General features: G+C 41.5%; 3 protein-coding genes across 5 annotated transcripts; 2 read left to right on the top strand and 1 right to left on the bottom strand.

Moving 5' to 3' along the window:
• The first annotated feature begins 485 nt into the window (after positions 1 to 485).
• On the top strand, positions 486 to 5,001 carry LOC130531883 (integrin alpha-6-like). Its single transcript, XM_057044060.1, has 17 exons — positions 486 to 1,216; positions 1,289 to 1,378; positions 1,446 to 1,510; positions 1,672 to 1,817; positions 1,892 to 2,023; positions 2,132 to 2,196; positions 2,331 to 2,484; positions 2,577 to 2,660; positions 2,726 to 2,805; positions 2,879 to 2,953; positions 3,165 to 3,267; positions 3,362 to 3,538; positions 3,612 to 3,713; positions 3,790 to 3,900; positions 3,974 to 4,078; positions 4,162 to 4,287; positions 4,485 to 5,001. The coding sequence occupies exons 1-17, from the start codon at positions 1,071 to 1,073 to the stop codon at positions 4,575 to 4,577; spliced, it is 1,854 nt and encodes a 617-aa protein (XP_056900040.1). The 5' UTR covers positions 486 to 1,070; the 3' UTR covers positions 4,578 to 5,001.
• On the bottom strand, positions 4,613 to 13,769 carry gpc2 (glypican 2). The gene is made up of 11 exons (XM_057043057.1): positions 13,318 to 13,769; positions 11,674 to 11,832; positions 9,939 to 10,073; positions 9,223 to 9,398; positions 9,061 to 9,141; positions 8,779 to 8,944; positions 8,092 to 8,222; positions 7,531 to 7,677; positions 6,818 to 6,954; positions 6,484 to 6,656; positions 4,613 to 6,395 (listed from the first exon to the last, which is right to left on the bottom strand). Exons 1-11 carry the CDS (start codon positions 13,499 to 13,501, stop codon positions 6,118 to 6,120), a joined length of 1,767 nt encoding a protein of 588 aa, XP_056899037.1. The 5' UTR covers positions 13,502 to 13,769; the 3' UTR covers positions 4,613 to 6,117.
• Positions 13,741 to 25,788, top strand: LOC130531192 (cohesin subunit SA-1). Of its 3 annotated transcripts, none has more exons than XM_057043051.1 (32): positions 14,175 to 14,386; positions 14,773 to 14,866; positions 15,176 to 15,275; positions 15,498 to 15,710; positions 16,486 to 16,582; positions 16,833 to 16,909; positions 17,033 to 17,237; positions 17,380 to 17,531; positions 18,092 to 18,289; positions 18,467 to 18,565; positions 19,072 to 19,151; positions 19,647 to 19,754; positions 19,834 to 19,936; positions 20,041 to 20,143; positions 20,218 to 20,321; positions 20,434 to 20,526; positions 20,692 to 20,784; positions 20,868 to 21,068; positions 21,265 to 21,332; positions 21,403 to 21,490; positions 21,643 to 21,723; positions 22,252 to 22,344; positions 22,441 to 22,606; positions 22,706 to 22,839; positions 23,137 to 23,238; positions 23,434 to 23,567; positions 23,684 to 23,806; positions 24,146 to 24,330; positions 24,521 to 24,683; positions 24,836 to 24,940; positions 25,043 to 25,109; positions 25,194 to 25,788. In XM_057043051.1, exons 2-32 carry the CDS (start codon positions 14,838 to 14,840, stop codon positions 25,242 to 25,244), a joined length of 3,615 nt encoding a protein of 1,204 aa, XP_056899031.1. In that variant the 5' UTR covers positions 14,175 to 14,386; positions 14,773 to 14,837; the 3' UTR covers positions 25,245 to 25,788. The 3 variants fall into 3 exon arrangements, with proteins under 3 accessions (XP_056899032.1, XP_056899031.1, XP_056899030.1); XM_057043050.1 differs by having other exon boundaries at positions 14,770 to 14,866; XM_057043052.1 differs by lacking the exons at positions 14,175 to 14,386; positions 14,773 to 14,866 and adding an exon at positions 13,741 to 13,879.
• The last annotated feature ends 247 nt before the right edge of the window (positions 25,789 to 26,035 follow it).

Below are 26,035 nucleotides of genomic sequence, written 5' to 3'. Positions count from 1 at the left end.
CTGAGGAACAGCTACCTGGGTTGGTTTGAGTTTTGGTCTTACTCTTTTCCATGTTGAATGAAAGTTATTGTTTCACTAATAAGTGTAATGGGTCTGTCCTCCAGGATTCTCCATTGACTCTGGCCTGGCTCTTATCAGGAAGGGTGAGCTGACCATCGTTTCAGGAGCTCCCAGAGGAGGTTACAGTGGTCAGGTGGCCTTTCTTAGGCCAGACCCTAGAGCCAAGAGACACTTGTCTGTGGAGTTGGTCCTCTCTGGTCCGGGTCTGGCCTCTTCTTTTGGATATGATGTGGCTGTAGCTGATTTCAACGGTGATGGGTAGGTTTATTTTAGAACAATATCTAATTAAATTATCTTTTATTTATCCTCCGAGACCTTCAACTCTCTCCCAGCCTCTTTACAGTCAATGATGGTATTACTGTACAATCACCTAACAATCAATATTGACATTAGTGGCTGTTTTTTTCTTTTCCAAAGATGGAGGACCTTGCTGTAGGGGCACCACAGTTCTATAAGAAAGATGAGTTAGTTGGAGGAGCAGTGTATATACAGTATATATTAACGACAATGGGAGAAACTGGGAGAAGATCGCTCCAATTCAGCTTCTTGGACAACAAAGCTCCATGTTTGGACTCGCCGTGGAAAACATAGGAGACATCAATCAAGATAATTATGAAGGTTAAGTCATTTTAATATAAAAACGACGGACACACTGAAACGTCAACCACAGAGCTGGCAAAGGAGCCGTCAAAGCAGACGAAAACCTAGTAAACAGCGACCTCTGCGGTCATGTGTGACAACTACAAGCTGATAATCTAGCTGAAAAAGAACTGCAGCATATTTTAAATACAAATCACACGCTTAAGAACAATGCCACGGACCAAAAACTAATATCGTGTATGTTACTGTTGTTTCCATTGTTAGATATTGCTGTTGGAGCACCATATGATGGGTCTGGCCGAGTGTATCTTTACTGTGGCTCGTCAAACGGTATCAACACAAAGGCAGCGCAGGTTAGGGACGTAAATATGGAAGCCTGGAAGGGACATTTCTGCCGAAAGGGAGATTGAATGTTCTCTTTTCTTCAAGTGCTCTCATCCAGATCCAGATCTGTGACGCTGTTTGGATATTCACTGTCCGGGAACTTGGACGTGGACGATAATCTGTACCCTGATTTGGCTGTAGGATCTCTGTCCGATTCTGTCTTTGTTTATAGGTATTTAAAACTTAAGCACGTGGAGATGAAGACAATTGAATTGAAATGATCAACAGGCTTTCTGCGTTCCAGAGCGAGGCCCGTGGTCCGTGTCAGCAGCACCCTGCGAGTTACACCGGATAAAATAGACATCACTAAGGAACAGTGTGATAAACGTACATGGTACGGTATAAAACGCAAACGATAACAGGAAGCACCTTTGATCGGGTGTTCTTTTGCACTTGTACAGTTATTTTACAGCTCAAGCGTGTTTTTCTTACATATCACACCTGGAGTCTTTCAACCCAAAACTGAGTAAGTTTCTCTTCTATTTGATTGACTGAAGATGTAACTTAATAGGAGTAAAACAGCTGTGAAGTGATATTTAAAAAAAATGCATTTACATGATATCTCTTAAAGGCTGCTTAACTGAAGCGTCTGCTGCATCCACATGCATAATTTTCTCCCCTTTGCAGTACTCAATTACACTTTTGAGGCTGATATTAGGAAGAGCAATGTCAGGCTTCCTCCCAGAGTGGGTTTTCTGGGGGTTCCTCGAGGGAAGCTGGAGCTGCCGGGGCAGGATATGGAAATCTGTACTGACATCAAGCTCAGACTCCTGGTACTCTTTTCTTGTGTTACAAGACCCATCATCTGGTTCACAGACAAAGATGACTATGACCACTTCTCTTGCAGCGGGATTTCAAAGACCGGCTACACTCTATCCCCGTCTCAGTTACTATGTCTCTGGGGAGTTCCACTCAATGGACCAGTGAGCATGTTACACCCATACTGGACCGCTTTCAGCCCAATAACAAGGTCTCAGAGGTACACAAATCATGACCATTTAACTTTAGAAAGCGCCTTTGTCCACAAGAGCATATTAGAACCTTTGAAAGAGTAACAAATGACCTCTGGCCTGTGTGTTTTTGACAGATCACCCTCCTAAACACTGCGGCAGCGCAGCGACAGCGACAACATTGCAAGCAACTCCATCTACAGTATGACTTCTGCTCCAGACAAACAGAAATGGACAAAAGCTGTTCAGATCGCTCAGCGGGTAAGACGAGGCACCACAAGCCCAATGGAACAGATCTACAGCTGAGGATGATTGGACGCTCTGTCCTTCTGTCAGAGAGGATGGTGTAGCAGTCATCACTCCAACTGAGGAAGACATCGCTTTGGAGCTGACAGTGACCAACTGGGGCGGGGATGACGCCCACCAAACTCGCTCAATCATCAGTCTGCCAGACACTCTCCGTTACTCTGATATTGTCAGCACAGCTTCGGTGAGTGCCGGAGGATTTAGGAACCTTTGTAAGTTACCAGAGCGGACGACATGGCTGCATCTGTAAAACCAAATCATCTTTCATCACCCTAGGAGCCAAAGGTGGACTGTACAGTCAATGACAAAGGGACTCTAATAGACTGTGGACTGGGAAACCCAATCCAGAGAGATGCAGAAGTCAGTCCCACAGAATTTCCTCACCAGTTTCTCTTCTATCCTCACTTTCTTCTTCCTCCCTGTAGGTTACATTCTGTGTGATGCTAACAACATCAGGCATCTCTTTGAGTACAAAGGCTGTGAATATCACTCTGCAGCTTCAAACGTAAGTGATCAGAGACCGGCATAAGTTATTGATCACTGAGCTATACTCTACATGAATGTGAATAATCTTTCAGAACCAGCAGGCAGGACTTAAAACCAGTTGAGGCGGTGGCCAAAGTATTTTTTGAACTAAAACTGCAATTATACGGGTAAGTGTGGCGTCATTACCTCATTGTTTGTCATTTAATAACGCAAATGAAATGTTTTCTTTCATTGTTATGTGCTTTTTGGAGGTCATAAAATGCAATTGTGTTTTTAATTATCTGAAGATGCAGAACAAGATCTTCAGATGCAATGTAATATGCAAAACTGATAATGAATTTGAGGTTGAGCTTGCAAAAGGTTCATTTTGTCCATCAGATTAACTAGGCCATCTCAAGTGTCCTTTGGCCAAAGCTTGGAGGGTAAGAGCACCATAAAATCGGCAGAGGATATCGGAGCTGCAGTTCAGTATGAATTTAGGGTAAATCATCTTTTCCTCTACTTTTTCATACAACATATTAGGTTTACATCTGAAGCAAAAAGTCAAACCACGCTGTGATGTCTTATTCCGGCAGATAACAAATTTGGGTAGATCACTGAAATCCTTCACTAATGCTTCACTGAACCTCTTCTGGCCAAAGGAGAATTCTGCTGGGAAGTGGCTTCTGTACCTGAGTCACACCAGCAGTAAAGGTGTCCAGTCTGTGCCCTGCTCGCCTGTAAATGAGATCGATCACCTTAAAGATGTAAAGGTACCCAACACCTCTGCCTATTACTCAAACTGTTTTACACAACACTTCTGACCTGTTACTGTTTGGAATCGAGGGTTGGCGAGGACCCTCCAAGAAAAAACGTGAAGCAGAACTTGAGGCACTGACGAGCGGTGACTTCTTATTTCTCCCGACAAAAAGGAAATACAAAACGCTAGTGAGAAAGCTTTGAATTGCGTTTATTTCTCATGGATTGGTGTGTGAACGTGAGCTTCAGGTGTGTTTTCTCGCAGACCTGCACAGATGGACTGAGGTGTGTGGAGATCCACTGCCCCCTGCAGGGTCTAGACAGTACTGCGATGGTGGTTCTGCACTCTCGTCTCTGGAACACCACATTCCTGGAGGTGGGAGCTGACCACGCTTTCAAGTTATTTTTCCATCATTGAAAACCTGTGAAGTCTTAGCTCTCTGTTTCAGGATTACAGCTCATTTAATTATTTAATGATTACCGTGGATGCGACACTCAGTTTGACAAACTCTCCAGAAAACACTGGGCTAAAATCTGACAGACTAAGCACACAGGTAAACACCAAAGATAGTAAAATCACACTCAGCTGCCTAACTGTGGGGAATAATCATTCCTATATTCACTTGAACGTCAACAGGTAAAACTGACAGTATTCATGGAGAGAGAGATCGAGTATTTCACCAAAGTCGCCTGGTGGATCATCTTCCTCACTGTCATTGCGTTGCTTTTGTTGCTGGCAATGATGGTCTTCTTGTTGTCAATGGTAAATGAAATAATTTCTTAGTGGAGGCTTGAAAATTGCATTCATTTCAGCTATGCTGATGCACATATTAAAACACCAAGTTATTTAACAACAGTTACTCCATGTTAAAGACGGCCCTCCAAACTGCTGCAACATAATATTCTAAATATTGGCTACAAACATATACATAATTATTTCTATGTTTTTTGTTTGATCAGCGTGGATGTATCCACTGGCCAACTCGGAATCAAAAACCCCAAGCTGAGGACCCAAACCAAGAAACTCTCCACCTTAAAGATGGGATTTCCTGAAGAAATTTACCTTTTTTAAAAGAAATTGAAGCGGAAAATATCACTTGTTTATTACCAAAAAACTGTTACAACATGAAAAAGGCTGTGCTATATTTCAATGTATGAGGAAGGTGCGAGAGGTGGGAAGAGATGGGGGAAAAATGTTGAGAATGAATGAATACTGATCATAATGACTATGGATCAGAGAAAGCGTCCATGAGGACCATACTGATGCTTTAGTATCAACAGTGTTTTGTTTTTACTGCAGGTGCACAACATTAGACTGTTGCAATCAAACTGTGAACATGGGTCCAGAAATGCTCCAAAATTACATTAAAGATCAATTTCAAAGGGTAGATTCTTGCACAAATCACGAGAAGTTTCCTGTTTGACTCCATTCAGATATTCAATATGCAACTGAATTGAGTGAAAAATTAAAATGAAACCTTTCTGCTGGTACTTTTTGTTTTGCACAGGTGCAGTCGATCATTTGGCAAAAAAATACATCAGTTTGTCTTTAAACCACCTCCTTACATTCTTTACAGTCCATCCTTAACAGCTTCTGATTTTTCAGGGGGAGGGAGCAGCAGCAGCTCTTTCAGCTGGCATTGAAATGAAACACTATTTTGTGTTAAACTTACTGTGGCCTGACATTCATAATGCAATATCAATCTTTTGTGGTTCGACACCAAAGCATAAGTATACTTAATTAGTTCTTCTATTGCCTCATCCTTCTTCAGCCTAACCAAACTACATTCCAGCAACCAATGACCTCATTCACCTCAAAACAATGACACCAACATTCAATGGTATAAAACCTTCGTACAAACGGACGATTCCTCTTACACACTCCTTGGTTAATGCTTTTAACAGTGGTCCAGTAATGTGACATGCTGAGTTGTTTCCAAAATGATGTGAATAACTGATTCATACCAGGGAGTGTTGAATACAAACTTTTCTCTCAAAGGACCAAAACTACTAAGAAACATACAGCAAATTAAATATTACGAATAAATTAAAAACAATATAAGTTACAATAAGTAACTTCTTGCCATTATTAAAAACTTCTTTTTAGGTACATTGAAAATTGAAACATTTGTTTGGCTTTGAGTCATGCTGTTTTTTGTTTTTTTTAAATCATCTCTCACCCAAAACTGACACTATATTAACACTTTTATAAGATGGAAGCAGATTTCCTAATGAAGCTCATTAACTTGAAAAAGCCTCACCACCCAAAATGATTTTTAAATTCCTCTTTTGTTTCGTCACGCTTCCACACTGCGCGCCTTTCAAGATTCCAATAGTTTAAAAGTATCACAAATTGTGCTAAAAAGGACATTTCTTGTAATCATTTATGGCAGGGAGCTGGCTCTGTTGCAGCAATTAATATACACGTTTGTTCCTTTGTGCTAGAAACTAATTTTTCCATTATTGCTTGGTTAGCCTTTTGGGGTTTCTTTTTTTTTTATATTTCTGCTGGTGCAACCAAATGGAATTATTTTTTCTTCATGATGTGCTTGACTGATAGAAGCTAATGCTCCATCATGGTTGTAATGCCCAGCTATCTCCATATGGGGGATGCAGTAGCCATAATAGTTAGAAACAACAAAGGAAACAGGGAGAAATTGTGCTGAATTGAGGCAGATTTAACCCGCCCGTGGCCGTTGTTTCTGTTCCACTTGGGCCCGTTTCTTTCCTTGACTCGTGGCGGTTTGGCAGGGGATGCTGCAGGGTGGCGAGCTGGTTTGCTATAAGGGGGAGAATGTGATCCATGTCCTGGCCAGTCATCATTGTAGCTCTCAATGTGATCTCCACCTCCAGAACCACTGCCCTCCTCACCTGGATAAATGCATAAAAATATGATCTAACTGATTAATGCTCTTGGTGCAGTCATAAGTCTTAAAAAATCCTGCTCGGGCACACTCACTGTCCATGAAATCCATGTCCTGTCCAATTTGAGCATGTCTCAGTTTGTTTGTTGCCACCCTCAGCTCCATAATCAACTGCCTGATCCTCACATCTGGCCTGGCAATGTCCACCTCCACCTCAGGATTGTTGATTTGGCTCACTAGCCCATCACCAGTAACATCTGGGAGGTACCTAGAGATACAGAAGAGGGGCAATGTTCGAAAAGTGAGACACTAATGCCTCTCACTAATGTGAGTGTGTCAAGGCCTCTCAAAACAGCTCATAAAGAGTGCACATAGATGGAATCCAACTAACCCCCAGCCACGCTCTCCCCCCCTTCTGCCCAGGCTCACCTCCCCCGGGTCTGCCCATTCCAGCAGCGGTCCTCATTGACAAGGTCTGCAGCCGCCTTCTCATCATTGCAGATGGTTTGTGGGAGGGACACCCAGAAGCCACGCATGGGCCTCAGCCGCTCCTTCAGCTCTGTGACCTGCATGGAGGCGGAAAGAAATTAGGTATGACTCAGACCTGCTTTTAAAGTATCCTTGTTTGGTACAGCTGGCTGCACAAAGCATATTGATGCTGCAGTGCTGACGTTGGTTAAGGCTGAGGGAAGACACGATGCAGTTTCTGGGTCAGCTACTTTTTTCAACATTTTTATAAATAGACCACAATATCCTTTCATTTTTTTCCCCCTCTTTACTTGTTTGGAATTTGGTCATTCAAGCCTGCTGGTCTTTCTCAGTTTTACTCCACATATAATGGATTTTTTTTTCCTTTATAATTCAGCTGAAGTCGCTCCTAAAACTGTATTTCGCTGTCCATACTGAAGTCTCTACACAAAGGACCTGCAAACCATGAGAAATGACTTGATATAGTGTGATCTGGTAGCCAATTCTGATTTGATGCAATACTACAGATTGAGGATAAGATGTTCAATTCCCGTACACTAATCAATGTGACGACTGCAGAAATGATTCCCATTTAACTAAAGTTTGGCAGCTGTTTTGGTCTTATTTAAACCAAAACAATTCACCACTGCACAGGGTTTTTTCTTCTTCCTCACCAGTCGGTCCAAGTTAGTGCCTGCCGCCGTGGTGGGCTTCTCCTCAGGACTGTAAGTACGAAAGGGTCTCTTGTTTCCTCCTGCTTCTTTGGGTGAACGCCTAGAGCGTCCTTGAGTTGGCCTTGGGTTCCCACAACCTTGGAACACCTAAATGTAGAGTAGATTTTACTTATTGAAAATAACTTCAAAAATTAAATAATTAATTATCTCAACCCCCGCCCCCCCCCACACACACACACAGTTCTCTCTTTCCTTTACTTTTCAACATGCCCTTTGTCTTACCATCCTAGAAATATTATAATATTGAGCAATCCTTCATTTTCTCCCTTGAAAATATCCCAAATTATTTAAAACTAGAATCATAATATTATATTAGAGACTCACAGTTAATACAAAAATGAGTAAAAACATAAAGTGAGAACATAATAGAAACAGCTTTCCTTTTTTAAACCAGATGTGAGCATCTCTGGTGCCATGTTTTAAGGGTTGCCGTTCTTTTTAAATGCTTTGGGGATTTTGCGCAGTGATTAGGATTGAGGAACATTAGCAAGTTTTTCAGACCTTTGTGGAGATGCTGACACTGTTTTCCTGCATGTGCATGATGGCTTCTGACACTTTGACTGAGACAGAATCGGCAGCGAGCTCTATGTTGAATGGCCCCTCTAGCTTCTCTGAAACCTGGTAGAGAGCATCTGAAAGAGGAAAAAAGAGACACAGGAAGTGGTATCAGACATCATGTTTAACTATGTTCTTATTGGCTGATCATTCTTGATCACTGTTTGGAATCAGTCACTGTCTGATTATTTGAAATGGTGCAATGACATCTGTGTTTGAAGATTAAAAGGTTGTGGTTTTGAGAAGAGTAAAAAATGTGAATCAAATGAGGGTGAAATGTGTAGTGGTGCCTTCTCAATGGACTGCATGATGACAGGTTGAGGAAAGGAAACCAGGAGCGACAGATCAATCGTAAAAGAGCAGACAGGCGTGAATGATTAATGAAGTGGGAATTCATTAATGCAAAAAAGGAAATGAAGGGGAAACGGAGAACCTGCTTGTAGTTGTACTCAATATATTAAAAATCTAATTCTGAATGTAATGTCAGTTAAGCCATGGCATTTTCCTTATTAATCACACTGAAATTAGAGATGCTGCTATATGATGGATTTATAATTTGAAAATGTGCTAAATGCTGCCTTCAACCTCATTAAACACTGGCAGCACATCAGGATGTTTCTGTCCTGAACCCACCAATGAAATTGTTCCATTCAGTGTCCAGATCAGCCTGATTGGCTAAGCAGCCCTTCATCACATTGAGGCAGAGAGAGTGGCAGGGCTGCAGGGAGGGCAATCCTCGACACAGGGGGCAGTACCACTGACGCATCAGGCCGCGGACGCACTGCGAATCAGCTGTCAGCTAAAACAAGCACAGATGTGAAATATTGGATACTATAATAATGCACTAAAGGTTTTATAATGGCATTTTTTTCTCAAATCTACAGTTCAAATTATCAGCAAAAGTTCTTTACTCACCTTTGTTGCTTTGTTAACAATATCCCGACCGGTTGACAAGGCCTGTGATAGAGCTCTGGCAGCAACAAAAGCCCGGGACACCTTTTAACAGGGGACAAGAGAGGCAAGAACTTAATCAATCCAGTCATGTCGGTGGGGAGGATGCATCGTCTTGATACGCACTTGTACACGCAATTTGCGCGGCACGTCCCCAAAAGGCTGCAGCTGTTCGGCATGTTTGCTGACACACTCCAGGTAGTCATCACTGAACTGATACTGGGGATTTACCAGAGAGAAGAGACGCTCCACCAGTCTGGACCAGAAGTCTGACAGAACCTCTGACAGACTGACGCTGCCGCCTGAAGTCACAAAGATGTATCCACAGTGAATTAAAGATATTACTGTAAAACGGGATAAACAATTTGCTTATTTGCAGGCTGTAATGGGTGTTATAATATGCTCAGTCTATGTAGATAATTACAGAATTGTAGACAATCTATTGGCAGACAGGCTGTGCTCTTCTATACAGCATCAAATGAGCCATACATGCTGTTTGGCAAACAAAGACAGCTTGACTAGGTTGCCACAGCCGGCAGGCAGTCTTGCCAATGCACTGTCATTGTGCCAAAAAACACAATATAAAAATAGAATCAGTTGTCTGTAGGAGTCCAATTCTTCCCTCTTGGCATTTCTTTCTAGACAAAAAGCTGACTCTTTTGTCGTTTTCAGAGCAACTGGGGAATCACCACCAGAGCAATCCAAACTGGTAAATCTACACTAAACCTCCGGATTGACGTAGAACCACCAACTCCACTGATTTTAATGTTTTGTAAAAGGTGAACAAAACCGGAAAGGCCCATGTGAGCACTGGTATAATGGATAGAGGGATCTAAAATTACCAGAATAATATCTGCGAAGCTCTACAAACAGTTCCTGGAACACATGGGAATTCTGGGTGAAGAGCCGGCCGTAGGTCTTGGTGAACATTTGGTTCATGGACTTCTCCGACAGGTCGATCAGCTCCCTGAAAAACTCTGCAGAATGATGAAAAAAACAAACAAACTCAGATTTCTTAATCTGTCAGCAACATCTGAGCCAGGTTCTTCATGTGGAATCAGCAGCTCCCATTGACAGGTGGCTCATCCTGTAAATGAGTCTTAACAAAATGGAATCTATTTATGCCCCCAGGACTCATATGTGGGCTTCCACACCTTCCACGGCTTTAAGTGATTCATCATAGACATTATATAAATGAAAAGAGAAAAAAAGGTAATGGCTGTGCACACTGAGGAGGAGGAGGAGGTAGTGTTCAGTTCTGCTTTCTACTGTAGCTGATATGTCCAGAATCTGAGACAGCGTGGGCTGAATTCCCTGAAGCGCTGCCCAGCCGTCTATAGGTAGCATTATCCCTGATTTTAAAGGGACATGCCACCACATTTAAATGACTCTTTCTTCAGTAATATTGCATGTCTTCTGAGACTTTGTCTGGCAGCTCTGGGGAGGAAAAAACATGTCATAATGATGGCGTCATCCAGGTTTAGTCAAGATTTAATGTCTGTGGGGGAGGAAAAGTGCTCCATCATGACTAAATATTTCATTCAGCATCTCTACAGCATTTGATTTATGTGTTAAACAGTGTTAATCTTGTTCAGTAGACTTCACAATATGCTGTACTTTACTGCAACTAGGGGCAATGTGAAAAGGATTAAGTTAATCATGTTTACTGGAACTTGAAATGCATATACAGATAAACCAGTACATTGATGTTATGTGTTTTTTCCCCACGTGAGCTGCAAGAATTAATTATATATGCAGACGGGTGACACAAAGCATTTTCCAGAAAACTAGCTGCAGTAGAAAAACACCAGCAGGATGAGTTTGAGAACTGGTATAACCTTCCCGTGACCTCGAAAGGGATAAAGCGGTTAAGAAGACGAGAGTTTGAGAACTGCACTGTCCATACGAGTCATTTAAAGGTGCACCATGACAGATGGTGGAAATGCGGTGATGTCTTCACTATTTCTTTAATAAGTTACAGTATCACACGAGGTTGTCTGTGATTCTGGGAAAACCAGAAAACTGTGAAATTCTAATATTAGACAGACGATGTGTGGCTAATTTGAGGTTTAATGCCCTCAGCTGTGACTCTAGTGCTCAATAAAAAGTCAGAGTCATCGGGTTTATTCTCTGAATCATACTTTCTTTTAATCATCGGAAATGAAAGTCAGGATATCTACAACACCACCACTGCTTCGACTATGACCCAGCTCTAATAAAGTGCAACAGTAAACTCAAATTGATTAAACATAAATAAGACCCATGCTGGGACCTCTGCAATATGTATGCCCCGCTGTGCTTTTGGCTTCCAAAGTCAGCGAAAGATGGAGAAACTCTGCACACGGAGAGGCTTAATAAGTTTTCGCTCTGCTGTCAATCATCACCATTTGCTCTTTTTACAAAAATCGCAGAGACCAAACTAAATGCATTGCAGCTTCAAGCAAAACCCTGCAGTTTTTTTTGTTTTTTTTCAATAAACTTACTGTTTAGAGTCCATAAAATCAAGTCCAGGTTTCATCTGGCTGCAGCTGTGTTTTTCTTTTTAGATTAAGCACCGTGCAAGTTGTGAATTCTCACCATCAAACCTGCGGTGCCTCTGGGTGAAAGTAGTCAAAAGAAACTGGCTGCTGTCCTCCACGGCCTTCAGAAAGTCTCTCTCGCTTTGTAGGGACAGCGTCTCCTCCATCTGACTGGAACAGCAGGTGTAGTCTTGAGGACAGAGACGCAGGTGCTCACCTACAAGGTAACAGCAGACGCAGGTTTGGATCAATCAGTGTTCTGTAAATATTGAGAAATTACTGTGGAGGTAGCTTGATATCATGCTTTCGACATAACATCTAGTTCTGATGTTGAGACATTTCCATAGTATTTATTTAGAAATGTCTTATTAGTTTGCTCATATTTTGACTTCAGATTGACCTTATGATGTACATCCATCAGGGTTCTGGAAGCAGATTTTGGTCCACACTGGTATAAAGGCACCTGGCAGCTGCTGCAAATGTGTCAGCTGTGCAGGTGTAATACTCTTTGCTGTAGACATGCTAAAATGATTATATACATTTAATGAAAATGGAGAATGAAAATCAAGGTGCCAGGTGAGTTTTCACTGAGTTAATTCTACTGCTCGTCAATCTCTTCCGTCTCTGAATTGAAATCGTATCAAAGAAAGGGTGTGATGGTGAATTGAAACAACCCAGCATGAATTATTCTGCTTAATCCACCTTCCCTTGTCAGCTCAGGGTGGATCTTTGATCTGTCAAAGGTAATGAATGATATGCAACAATAAGAAGACAGTGGGTCGGACAGTCGCAATTTTTACAACAATCATGTATATTACTGCTCTTCATGGAGTCACAATTGCCATCCTTAACTCCACCCCTGACTCTTTTGTTCCCCGTGTGTGTGTCTCTCACTATTAGTCCCATCTCATCCCTCTATTTTCTGTCTGAACTGCTTCTCCTCATCCTTCGTTCTCCCGGCCATCTGCTCCCCTGGCCCACGGGACAGTGAGCTCAGACTCTCCCGCACACACGCACAAAATAAATCAATATTGCAGTTGCCTCGTCTCACACATGCAAACACACACACACACACACACACACACACACACACACACACACACACACACATATATCAATTGCCACAAGTTAATCCTTCTAAGGCAGAGCTGTGCAACTTCACTTCTTTCATTTTTGAAACAAAGCTTCATGAAGATGGAGAACACCTTCTCCCTCACTTTTAACTGATAATCACCCCTCATCCTCTCTCTAAAACTTATTTTCCAAAATTCTAATCCATGTAATTTAGCAGATAAGATGATCAGCAGACAAAGCCGCCTTTGGGTATATGCGGGGATTTAACATTGGCTCAGGAAGGCAAAGACTAATTAGGGGCGAGGTGCTTTGTTACACCGGTGTTGGCAATTTGCTCATCTTCTTAATCATCCTATTTAAACGGCTCAGAAAGGAGGAGGGGGTGGTGTAATTTGTTTTAAATCAGCCTGCTTTATGTCTCTTGAGGAAAACCTGACATTATATTCAGGCCCTACATCCCAGGTGCTAATTAGTGAGTCCTGATGCATATTTTATTTACTTTTACGCGTTGTGACTGATGTATTTGTGACACGAATGTCTTGAATATATATCTTTTAATCAGGATAATACCCCCATAATGACTCAGGAGACATTTTCACAAGGTCTGTAATGTATGGAGAAATATTACCGGAGATCTGTGTCTGCGGTGCGGTGCCTGTGCTGTAGCCCATCTCTGCGTACACCTGCCGTGTGTCGGCGCAGCTCCTCCCCGCAGCAGCCAAGGGGCTCCGGAGCCCCGAGAGTGCAAAGACCGTGAGCAGGAACACCAGCAACGGCTTCCAATAGAAAGATAGGTGTGCATCCATTTTCATCGCAAATCGGAAGGAGAGACGGCGGCTGAATAAAACCAGAGTAAAGGGCGCAGTTCCCTTAAAAATAAATGAAGGATTGACCGGTTTAAACAAAAGTACTCGCACAATATAAGTAAAAACTCCTAGTTTCCCAGTGAATTAAGAGAGTAAAATTGGCGTTCAAGCCAGGATAAACCTGACACATTTGTTTTCCATTGACCGCGTTTCGTTAATTTGTCCTTCCAGGGAGAGGTGTTCTTGTGCGTGAAAGTGGAGCGTGAATGGGGCACTCCCGTCTCCTCAGTCTCATCCAGAATCCAAACCGTGTCAAGCGTACGGGAACTAGAGGACAAACACCGGAAATACGTTTTCAAAATAAAATCTCGGGACTCTATAAAGGCAAGTCAAACATTTGCCATTCGAGGTTTTAACACACCTTTTTTAAAAAGTTTATTGGGGGGAAAAAAAGCAAGTAGAGAAAAAAGATGAATATCTTCCATACGTAAACCCTTCTTGATATTTTAAATGACCATTACCTCAACCTGTGATAAGAGATTGGGTATTTACTTCAATGCTAACCATGCAAGAAATAGTTTCATACCTATTCATCCATATACATGCGTCTACTGGTTAGATTTTATTTAGAAGGCAGAAACCGGAGGTGGCGAGTTGTCCACAGAAAACCTTACTTCGGTTAAGACCCATCACAGATCGAACAATGGAGCCCAGAGGGAAGGAGACGGCGTAGCCGGTGGTGGCGGGGCGGGGAACAGCTGAGCCTGAGCCACCTTAGTGCCCATCAAACTATAGACAGGACGAATGCACCGATACCGGCAGCGAGGCGTAAAACAGGAACTAGCTGAAAAGAAATTGCCCAAAAGTTGTATATTCGGCCGTATTCAAAACGTAAATGGTTTTAAATTCACTAAGCTTGAATGTCTATTTGTGTTTAAAATTAGCAGCAAAAAAAATTGTGACGGAGCAAATCTGTATACCGGTAATATATACATATATATATATTTTTTTTTACAATGACTAATTAGCATAATTCGCGCCTTTTCTACGGGATTAGTTCGTTACGAATGTGAAATGCATTGACACGTATAAGTTAGTGGTAATGGCGGTAATCGTATAATCTTTTATTGACTTATTTGTCTGTTATTTACTTGTTTTCGTATCAGAAATGTCAGTGTTCCAAAAATGTTCGACCCATCGTTAAGCTTGTTAATAACTCTAGCTAGCTAACTTGGATGGTTGCGAAGAGAAAAATTTAAATCTCGTTTTTAAAGTAGGTTTCTTCGGAGACAGATTGTTAAACCAGTCAAAAGACGTCTAGATATCCCCATTATTACCAAGAATGGACAATGGAGACTCCATTGTGGACAGGTATGGCAGACTTAACCTATAATTTCTTAACATTTCTCTGCTAATCCACCCAGACATGATTGTGGCATGGCAGTGGTTAATTTTACTGTTTTTAGAAAGAATATAGCCTCAGATTATTACACTTGTCATTTGTCCAGCATTGTGAGTTTATTGCACAAGTGATAAAGACAGATGGAACCTTTAACAGAGCCCTAACTAAATGGGTAAAACAGGAAAAAAAAATTTGGGGGTGGGGGGTGCATAAAACAAGAACTTATAGCATATTTTATTCAAGATTCTGCTTGTTGTGCATTTGCTGCTTTTTTTTAGTCTTGAGCTGGATGACACCTCAGATGAATTTTCCAGTTCTGGGAGTGAAGTTGAAATGAAAGTCACAAAGCCACGTAAAAAGGCCGTACCTGCCTCTCCGGTTAGTTTTGCCCTTTCTAGTTGCATCAATATTGATAGTTTCCTGTTTTGTTCAACCAAGATCTCGAGCTTTCACCAGGTTATTACTGCAGTTACACTGTAGGGTATTTGCTTTACATTGAAAACTAACCTCTCCATGACTACCACTAATTCTGTTGACCCATCTATTCACATTTAAACCCTTGCCCCAATCCCCACCCATTTCTTTCTTTTCTTATCCCAGCCACCCAAGAGACCCAGGCGTAAAGCTGCATTGAAGGGGACATCCAGCAGCAGTAATAGCCCCATCTCTAGTTCTCCAGACCTCTCCCAATGGCAGCAGCAGTCCCATGGGACACGCAAGAAGACGTCTCCCAGACCCTTAATAGAGAAGAACCAGAACATCAGAGCAGAGGATATCTACGAAGCTGTCTCTTCTGGAAAGAATGCAATGTTGGTGAGCACCGACAGGGGTGAAAGGAGGGTGTAGATGAACACATAAAGGGAGGGAGGTGCTGAAGGAGGAGAGTGCTCCCAGCCAACAATGAGGGGATTATCATCTGCTGTCATTAGCTGACTGATGTGGTCCTGCAGGATTGCCTTTGATACGCAAAAACTCAAGCATTTTCACTGTGTTGTGTAGCCAGTGATGCATCCGTCCCAGCCATTTGTTGTGATCTTCCCACCGTTTCCAAGTTAAAGATTAAAAAGGAAGGACCACTAGTTGAACAGAAAGAAACTATTGCTGAGAGTAGATGGTGATCCTGTGAATGCACGCTTTCAACCATCCCCACACTATCAAGTCTGATGTTGCTGTGCACTCGATGCCATCTTATTCATCTTAAAACCTTTTGCGTTACAATTGCATTGTGGCTGCCAAAGATAAAACATTCACAAATAAAACATTCAATTTTCACCACAGTAATTGCTTAAGGGAAGAGAAATTATGCATTTTCTTCTTGACAACGATTGAAAATTCAAATGCAAAAATAAATCCAGTGCATTTTACAGTGGGATTAATCAATAGTAGAATCTATTGCTTTGTGTAGTCCTGGAATTGTTACTTTAAAATGGTTTATCCAAAGCATCTTAAATACTTAATACCAGTATCCACATATTCATTTTAGATACTTAACTGAGATTAAGGATGGAAGTTACACTGTTAATCTACGTTGTTGTAAATCTGCTCTGTCAAATCAACGCATCCTCACTGGTTGCTCTCGATCCAACAGACGGTGGTGGATGAGTGGCTCGACAGCTACAAACAGAACCAAAAAGACAGTTTTCTGGTCCTCATCAACTTCATTGTTCAGTCCTGTGGATGTAAAGGTCAGAGATCAAGAGTGTCCACTGGAATAAGGGCAGGGGTCAAAGTTGAACAGATTATCTTTCTGATTTTAGCTCAGGCAATTATCAGCGGTCAAATATTGATCCCTCAGTATGGCAACAATACCACGTCAATATTTTATATAACACATATCTGTTTAAAATCATCTAAAGAGTTGATCGTACCTCAAGATATAGAATTATAGGGATTTTTATTAACTTGTCATTTTGTGCAAATGATTCTTTTGCTTAGGTGTGGTTAGCAGTGAGATGTTTGACAATCTGCAGAATGCTGAGATAATTGGCGCATTAACTAAAGACTTCAATGAGGTAAGGAAGGAAAAACCTTGGTACTTACGTCAAAAAAAGTAGTTTCTGTTTTTGTCTGTTTTTCTTTGTATTTGCACCTTGGGAGTTACTTGTTCATTCATGTTATTTCCACTTATTTATAAGGATTCGGTGAACTACCCGTTGTCCACACCAGGCCCCCAGCTGAAGCGCTTTAAAGCTGGCTTGTGCGAGTTTGCCCAGCTTCTGGTGTACTCATGCCGGAATAGCCTCATTTATGATGAATACCTCTTCCCTTCTCTGCTGGCGTTGCTCACTGGCCTGTCCGACTCCCAGGTCAGGGCCTTCAGACACACCAGCACCTTGCTTGGTAAGCAAATGAATGGGTAGTCTGAACAACTCATTGTATCTTTATTTTGTATCTGGTGTTGCTGTTGATAAAAGGACAAAGCTTTACACTTGAAAAGGTTTAACCAGCCATAAACCTTCTGTTTTCATGTTTCTCCTCTTAGCTATGAAATTAATGACTAGTCTGGTAAAAGTATTTCTGGGAGTATCAATTCAGCTCCAGACTGCTCAGAGAAGATGTGATATTGAGTGCAGCAAAAGGGATCCTGACCGAGCTTCTGACAGACTGGAGGAGCTGAAGGCCTCTATTAGTGAGGTAACGCATAATTTCAGCTGCACACCTTGACAATAGATCACCACTTTTCCCTACTCTCACTAGTACCCAGGGATTAGGAAATAATTGCATGGCAGGGTGAAATTTGACAAACTGCAGTTTTCCAGGTTTGTAGAGCATGCGTTGTCGCTGAGAATCATTATCACTGGACTGCTGCCTCTTCGTTCTCGACAGGCTTGTTTTACAAAGTAATTTACACCAACATAGGTTGGGTAAGGAGTAGAGGGGCCTTTAATGCCGTGAACTTGGTATAGGTTCTCTGTAAGGGAGAGAAATTGTAAGTTATGACTAAAATGTGCATTTTCCATCAGCAGCAGTTACAGCATACAACTGTAAAGTTATAAAATGCCAGTGTCAGATATTTAAGTCAATATAAACAAGCCTTATTCAATAACCAACACTTCAATATGCTGATTTTTGTTATTTTTATTTTTTTACATTCTCTTTGGCTATATGTGTATATACAAATGGCCATTACATAAAACCCCAGTTTGTCTTTGGTCTGATATTCTCTATGCATTTTCCATATGTTTGTCTTGCAGCTGCATGAGAACAAAGAGGAGGTGTCCTCCATGATGAATGGTATGTTTCGTGGTGTGTTTGTGCACCGTTACCGGGACCAGTTGCCTGAGATCCGGGCAATTTGCATTGAGGAGCTGGGCATTTGGCTTAAATTGGACCCTGAACATTTCCTTAATGACAAATGTTTAAAGTATCTGGGATGGACCCTGCATGACAAGGTGAGCAATATACTGTATATAGGGAGTGAAATACTATGGTGTGGAACTCTAATCCATCTGCAGACATTCGCACACATAGAAGAAATGTTTATTGTTCATAAAGAAAACAAAAAGACCTGTAACAAACTTGAATCACTCCAGTTTTATTTGTGTGCTACTGTATCCTCTATCCTTTAGCGAAGTTCAGTGCGTCTGCAGTGTGTACGTGCGCTGCAGGGTCTGTACCAGGAGAAGGAATTCATTGGCCGCCTAGAGCTTTTCACCAGTAGATTTAAAGTAAGGAATCCCTCTGGACTGTGCTCGCCCTGCATTTAATTCTTCTTTCTGAGCCTCTTGTTACCGCTGATCTGTTTGTGTGTCTGCCTCAGCATCTCTTTTTATTGTTGTGGGGTTTCTTTTGTTTTCAGCATGTATGGCTCTGTCAAAAAGTACAAACACCCGATTATTATTTTCTCCCCTTTTTTGTTTAGCATTTTTTTTAGTATTCAAATTTGTTTTTCTGGTTTGCTTCTTCCTTTTGTGGGGACACGTATCTGGAGTTGGAGTGGAAATAATTGCTGCCAATTACTGATAGTTAATAAGCTGTTTTGCACACATGAAGAACCCGCTTTAGCCACATGTGCTGCAGCAGATAGATTTAATGCCAGGTTAGCTGCATAATCGGATGTTTTTTGTGTATGTGCATCCATTTTGGCACCTTTTTTTTAATGTCTGGTCTTTAATGACTGCTTGTCTGCTGGCATGATTTCTCTCTGTGCCATTAAACGTGTGTGTGTGTGTAGGAGAGGATGCTCAGCATGGTGCTGGATAAAGACTCGGACGTAGCAGTGGAAGTGCTCAATCTGTTACTGCTGATCCATCAGTGAGGGTTCTCTCTGTCTGGTGTCTGCCTACCATCTCTACTGTCACAGTACACCACAGAGAAACTTTATTTTATTCAATCCAATCGTGACCACACTATAGTGATCCATTTCACATGGCCTGCATTCAACCCGTATTAGATTTAATACTGTTTAGAGTCAATATTTGTTTTATGCATTTTTATTACATTGCATTGCATTACTGCTCTTAAACAGGATATCAGAGAAAAACACATTACCCCAAATACAATAATGAATGCATTGGGGACTTTCTCTAAATATGTGCAGCTTTATGGCCTCTGGTACAGGATTGGTAATAGACCCTCCTAATTCTTTTCTGCTGTGGGATTTTTAGTAACTTACATGGTAGCAAAATAAATGCCCCCCCAGTGTCTATTCACTTGTAGTTTTATTTAAGAACGTACTATATAGTTTGTTAATTACCGTACACACAATGGAATGGAGTTGTAGTCTTTTTCATGTCTGCAAATTTGTAGGGGGACAGAGGAAGGCCTGGGAGAGGAAGAGTGTAGTTGCATCTATCCTCTTGTTTATACTTCACACAAAGGCCTGGCTTCTGCAGCTGGCAAGTTCCTTTATAACAAGTATGTTTTTTTTATACTTTTTTTTTTTGTGTGTGTTATAACTTACCGGTAAATCTTAAAGTGACTTTTTATGTCCCAGGCTAAAAAGTGTGATTGCCAGTGAAAACCAGGTGTCAGAGCAAGAGCAAGATGAAAATGCCTCCTTTATTCAAATCCTCATCTCCTTCTACATCCAGAGTGAGGTAGTGACTCTTTCTGCCTTTTCTCTTCACTTAAAAAAAGGTGTTATTTCTGTCACATAGTTAACTAGTAAAGGCATGTAATGGGGAACTCTCTTCCTCGACAGCTCCATGAGCACGCAGCCTATCTGGTGGATAGTTTGTGGGATGTGGCGGGATCTGAGCTGAGAGACTGGGAGAGGATGACTTTTTTTTTGCTACAGGACTGTGGTGAGAAGCAAGGTGATTACTGTGAAAATCTGAATATGCTGTAACTCAAGTCCAAATCACTACTGGCTTATCAGGTCTTGTGTATGAGGAAGAGGGGGCACTGATAGATCTGATGATATGCACCATCAAACAAGCAGCCCTGGCAGTGCCACCTGTTGGGAGATCTCATGGAAAAAAGGTGTTGACAGACAAATTAACGATCCTTCTCTGTAGTCCGAGCGTGCTTTGTGTCCCCACACATGGATGATGCTGTTTTATGGACTATTGAGTGGATTTTTATGCTGCATTAGAACCTGAGTTTGAAGGCTAAGAAAATCCAAGAACAAGACAGGAGACGGCTCACCACACATTTCATCCCTCTGCTGCCACAGCTGCTGGCCAAGGTGCACAAGCACAATTCACATGTTGTAACTGATTTAAACTGATCTTTTGGATGGAGAAACCACTCACAAAAAAGTCTTTCAGTTGTACTTTAAAGACTGCCCTCAGGGTTAAAAGGTCTTTGTGTCAATATCTTATTCTTTTCTACTGTTATTGCTGACTTACAGTACTCAGCAGATGCAGAGAAAGTGAGCCTTCTTCTCAAAGCTCCTCTGTATTTTGACTTGGAGATGTACAGCAACTCTTCACAACTAAAGAAAGTAGGAGTCACTCACAGGACATCTGTTTTATGATGACTAATGCTATATTTCAACCTTTCAATTTCTTGGTATAACTTTGTCAGCACCTGGACCTGCTGCTGGTTCAAATATGTGGGATTGTGGAAAAACACACGGAGCTCCCTGTGCTTCAGGCTTGTGCCCAGTTGGCCTGCACACTCTGCTCTGACTCCTACACCTTCTCCTCCCGTGCACATCTGGTATTCAGTCAATTGCTAGACAGCCTGGTGGAGTGCTTCAACACCTACTTAAGTGGGCTGCTGCAGGTGGGAGTATTCCGTCTTAGTGTTGCTTGGAAACTGGCATGTTACTAATGTATGCACTCGATATCCACTGTGTACGTAGTGCCTGCTGATATGTACCGGTAATCTATATTTAAGATTCTTTGTCAATAAAGCACAAGTATCTGTAATGTAACTGTGCGCTCATTACTTTAGTATTTAAATATGTTTGTGCACCTAGGGTGCGGCAGATGGTGATGACATTTACTGCGCAGCCACTGCCTTGAAAAGGATTGCAGCCTTGAGTGGGTGAGTGTGTTGTTTCAACAACCAGTGCAGAAATTTGAAAATGTCAAAAAATCCATGTCTTTGTTTCCAGTGCGAAGGACCTGACAGGTTTGCAGCTGTTTCACCCCTGTGTCAAGGTCCTGAACAACAGGATTGCTTGTGAAGAGCTTGAAACTGAGGTCTGTTTTAAATGACGACTGCATATGTTGATATTTAGTATAATTCAATGCTACTGTCATTGAGTCCAGCCTTGGCCATAGTTGCTGAGAGCGTTCTTGAAAAGTACCACAGCTGTGTTCATTCTGAACAATCTATTTTCTTTCTTTATCAGCTTATTGTGTCAGCCCTGAAGTGCGCTGCCTTTCACTTGATGTGGGCTAAAGTGAATGCTGTCAACTCGACGCCAACGGAGGTTTTTTTTTTCATAATAGAGCATCTGTGTTGCATTTCACCTTTTTATATCACTTGCCATTTTCTATCAACACAATGAAACATCACAATGACGCCACATCTGCTCAACTGCACAGTATCATGAGCTGTATGATAAGTGTGTTATTTCACTTCTTTTTTTTATCCCCCCATGCTCTAAGTACCGTATTTTCACAACTGTAAGGCGCACCGTATTAAAAGGTGCAGTCTCAGTTACGGGTGCTATTTCTTTAAGACATACATAAGGCGCACTGCATTATAAGGCGCCCCATCCATTTTGGAGAACATTTAAGACTTAAGTGTGCCTTAGTCGCAAAATTATTGTATGTTATTGCCACTTATCCCACCAGTCGCATCTTTCTTTCACAAGCATTTCAGTGAAAACACATTCCTTCCCAGTGTTCAGTTCACACCACCACCATGTACATGGGGTTAAAAGATCAACACAATGATGAAAACCAGCAAGAACAAATCATATCAATAATTTCCATGCCTCTGCTATCTTTACCAGGCTGAACTGAAGCACCTAAAGATGGATGTGCGTTCATACTGCAAAGTCTGTCAGATCTGTCTCTCCCTGGACTGCACTGAGATCAGAGACCAGGTAAGACCTACAGTGGAGGTGGTCTTTGCTACACATTTTCTCCCTTTTCACAACTAAATTTTAAACCCTTGAGATGTTTAAATTCTTCATTTACAGGCTTTTGAGTTGCTATGTGACCTGCTGCTGTTGTACAGTCCCAGTTCAGCACGCTCTACGCCCACCCTTCAAACGCTCGTCTACCTTCCATCTGATTCCTTGCGCTGTGATATGTCAGGTTTCCTTATAGACTACATCTTCTCTGATGACAGTTCTGATCTTAATGGTCAGTATTTTGTGTTGGAAATTGGTTTGTTTCCTTAATATATATGGTCTATAACATGGATTTCTGTTTTTATGCATTACCCCTTGGTATCCTGTCTAGTTAAGGGTGAGGATGAGATGAAGATAACACTCCTCCAGAAGAAACGCAATCAACTTGCTGGTTACTGTAAGCTGGTGATCTATGGAGTGCTTGACCTGGTTGCAGCCACTGATGTCTTTAAGCATTACAGCAAGGTAGAGATGGATCAAGTGTCACGAATGGTGGCATAAACATTTTGACTCTTCTTTATTGATCATTTATGTTAGCAGTGCAAGAAACGTTTGCATGAAAGCTGAATATTAAGGAGGATGTGTAAAAGAGTGGAGGAGGGTGACAAAATCAGTTTTAGAATCGGTGAGGTGCCAAGGATGACTCACGAAGAACAGTGTTTTAAAGAAACACAAGGGATGAGAACAAAGTGGATAATATTCAAATTCTTGGATGTTTCTGTAAATAAGCCTGGAGATTTAATTGAAAGCTTTTTTTTATAGTGCTTCAATGACTTCGGTGACCTCATAAAAGAGACTATAAGCAAGAGCAAGCAGATAAATCCAGTTCAGAGTGCCAAGACTGTCTGTCTTAGCCTGCAGCAGGTCTGTACCCACAACTCTATAACCATTTTCTGTTTGAACAGTTGTATAGAATTACTGCAGTGGAAACTTAGTTGTTATAAGTTAAGATGTAGATAGATAGATAGATAGATCAAAGGACTGGAAGGCCTTGACTTCTTAGGTATGTGGGTCAAACAAATTTAAGACCCTCAGTTATGTAAAATTGTATGTTTGTAGATGTTCTCCGAGATGCTGACAGAAGATCCAAAAAATCAGAATCTCGGTGAGATCAGAGAATTGGCCAAAAGGCTCGCCATGAGCTTTGGTATTGATCTCTATCATGTGCGTGAACCACTGGCGGCCCTACACATGTAAGTAAACGTGTGATGAGACACTGGATCTGTCCCTTTAATATTTCACTCTGCGATGTTTCTTTTTTGTCACTTTTGTGTCTTGAGCTGCTTTGTGTGGGCTTTTTTATTTTTAGGGATGGAATACGTTTTGCATTTCATGAGCCAGAGAATGGAGAAGACCGTCTCCCAAATGTGGCTTTCCTTGAGATTCTCAGCGAGTTCAGTTTCAAGCTACTACAAGCGGATCGTCCTAAACTGTAAAAGAAAAACTCCACAGAAATCTCTTCACTGAGATCTGACGCCGTGCTTTCTTTGCCACTCAAAATACAGCACTGACATATAAAGAATTGTTTTGTCAAAGGATAAACCTGTTCCAAAATTTAATTCCTACATGTTAGATTTCTGTTCATTTGTTGCCATTATTCAAAGATTGCTGCATACATTTTCCATGGAAAATGAGGGCATAAGCAGAGTGAATATGTAATATTGCTGCATTATAATAAATAGATTGAAAGTGATGCTGTTAGGGGGGGAAAATTGACTCGTCAGTTAGTCTTTGTTTGAATTCTCCATCACTGTCGTCCCTCCCCCTCCAGTGTTGCCTTCCTGAAGTCGGAGTGCCCCAGTGCTGCCCTCTCCTGGCCGCCCCTCAGAATGTATCAACGGTCTTTGGGTGTCGAGCGCCCTCCTGTGGCAGGGCAGGATGAGGAAGGCGGCGCCTGTTCTAGAGATGAAACCCCTCTAGCCAAACGCAGGAGGACCACCGCTCAGGTTGAGACAGGTATTGTACGGCTGCATAGATATGATAGGATGTTAGTGATTGATTGTTAAAATTGCTTTTATTAAAATAAATGTATTTTAGACCAGTGTATTATAGAAAAGCATCCTGCTGGTGTGGAATATCCTCACTGTTATTGGGCGGGGGGGAAACAATTTTAATAAAACTGAGGGTTGTCTTGTGTCTGAATCAGGTTCTGCATCCAGCTCCTGGCTAGACGGCCCCTCCATTAGTAGCGGACTGCACCACCCAGCTCTGACCTCCACCATGCAGAAGCTGCCGGAGAAGCCGTCCGGGAAACTCGGCTCTGCAACCGACGAGCTGAGTGAGCCTCATTCTGAAGACGAGTTTTCAGGGTATGTTAAGTTAACATTTCATCATCCCACCATGTCTTGTTTATGCCAGTAGATATGACATTCCAAAGGCAGAAAATGGCTTTCTTTATGTTCAAACAAAGAATGAAATAAAGTTTTAACATGCCACCTGAATCTTGCCTGCTCTTCAACAGGTTACCTGTTAGAAAAATAAAATCTGCCATGAAGCGCCGGCACTCTGTCTCCAGTAAGACCAGCCCTGTCCAGGCTCAGCAGAGCCTAAACTCTCACTTCAACTTGTAAGTGACAGTGACTGGTTTCCCTTTATGTCTGGTTAACTGTCTCATTGTGACGGTCCTTATTTAAACTTGCAGCATGAGAACAAAATGTTTTTTTTGCAGATTATCTCTGTTTGAAGACAACGATGAAATCCAAAGCAACTCTGAACATGGATCTGGTTTCTCACCAGTAAGTTATTGGCAAAATATGATACAATATGTGATCGAAAGATTTTTGTTAAATTTCTGTATTGACCAACCTTTTATTTGACAGCCGTCCGTGCATCCCACCCCTACCAGTGTCCTTACAGGGCTCTTTGACTGAAGCCATAGCAAGGCTGAAGCTGGTTCTGTGTGATTCAAACATCACTTCAATGCTCCTGTGTTGGCAGTTGTTCCAGTATCAGGGAGTGTATGAATTGTTTTTGTTCTTCTAAAGCATTCCAGTTCGGTTCCAATAATGTTCATCATTGCTGGTTTTAAATATGACAAAACAAATAATATTCAACAGAGAAATTCATTTCAGTTACATTATGAATTTAGTTTCATTGTGTTTTTGTACTGTTTTCTGAAAATTATATTAAATTTTTGACCTTGAATGTTTAAAATAAGATTAATTCAAGACGACTGAAAATCGAATTAAACAGTAAAATGTGATTGCATGTGTTTTAATGTTTGAAATGCATTGTATAATTTAGTGTAATAGATATCTTGCTGAAAGATTTAAGAAACCACAATTATATAAAGTATCAATCATCTCAAAATAGTCGGACTTTGCAAATATTAAATGGGAACAAAGTAAGTGAAATTAATATTTTGCTGAATGTTTTAGAAAACCAGAATTCTATAATAAAGGTTATCTCAGCACAGTCGGACTTTGCTAATTAAAATGTTTTGAATGTTTTGTCATTATTCCGTCATTATATCAGCCTATTATGGGCCAGTTCACTCTGGGGTCACCGTACAAAATCCAATGACCGCCTTTCGCGCCACTCCCGATTAGGAGGGCGGAAGTTCCTTTGACACGTGATGCGTAATCACCCGCGGTTTTCGCGCCACCTCTATGCACCGCCCCTTGTCGCTGAACGCGCTCATACGATTGGCTGCCGAATACGT

This window comes from Takifugu flavidus, chromosome 9 (genome assembly GCF_003711565.1).
Source record: "Takifugu flavidus isolate HTHZ2018 chromosome 9, ASM371156v2, whole genome shotgun sequence".
In the NCBI taxonomy this organism is placed as follows: domain Eukaryota; kingdom Metazoa; phylum Chordata; class Actinopteri; order Tetraodontiformes; family Tetraodontidae; genus Takifugu; species Takifugu flavidus.
The sequence above is the reverse complement of the archived record's forward strand: the minus strand, read 5'-3'. Positions and strand labels throughout refer to the sequence as shown.

Excerpts from the sequence above, each read along its gene's own strand:
- LOC130531883 (XM_057044060.1), top strand. The coding sequence starts at position 1,071 with ATGTTCTCTTTTCTTCAAGTGCTCTCATCCAGATCCAGATCTGTGACG. Across the intron at positions 2,197-2,330 it reads TGCAAGCAACTCCATCTACA|AGAGGATGGTGTAGCAGTCA; the intron begins GTATGACTTCTG and ends TCCTTCTGTCAG. Across the intron at positions 3,539-3,611 it reads ATCACCTTAAAGATGTAAAG|GGTTGGCGAGGACCCTCCAA; the intron begins GTACCCAACACC and ends TTTGGAATCGAG.
- gpc2 (XM_057043057.1), bottom strand. The coding sequence starts at position 13,501 with ATGAAAATGGATGCACACCTATCTTTCTATTGGAAGCCGTTGCTGGTG. Across the intron at positions 7,678-8,091 it reads GTGTCAGCATCTCCACAAAG|GTGTTCCAAGGTTGTGGGAA; the intron begins GTCTGAAAAACT and ends CTCTACATTTAG. Across the intron at positions 6,396-6,483 it reads GGACATGGATTTCATGGACA|GTGAGGAGGGCAGTGGTTCT; the intron begins GTGAGTGTGCCC and ends GCATTTATCCAG.
- LOC130531192 (XM_057043051.1), top strand. The coding sequence starts at position 14,838 with ATGGACAATGGAGACTCCATTGTGGACAG. Across the intron at positions 17,532-18,091 it reads TGAAGGCCTCTATTAGTGAG|CTGCATGAGAACAAAGAGGA; the intron begins GTAACGCATAAT and ends TTTGTCTTGCAG. Across the intron at positions 23,568-23,683 it reads CCACTGGCGGCCCTACACAT|GGATGGAATACGTTTTGCAT; the intron begins GTAAGTAAACGT and ends TTTTATTTTTAG.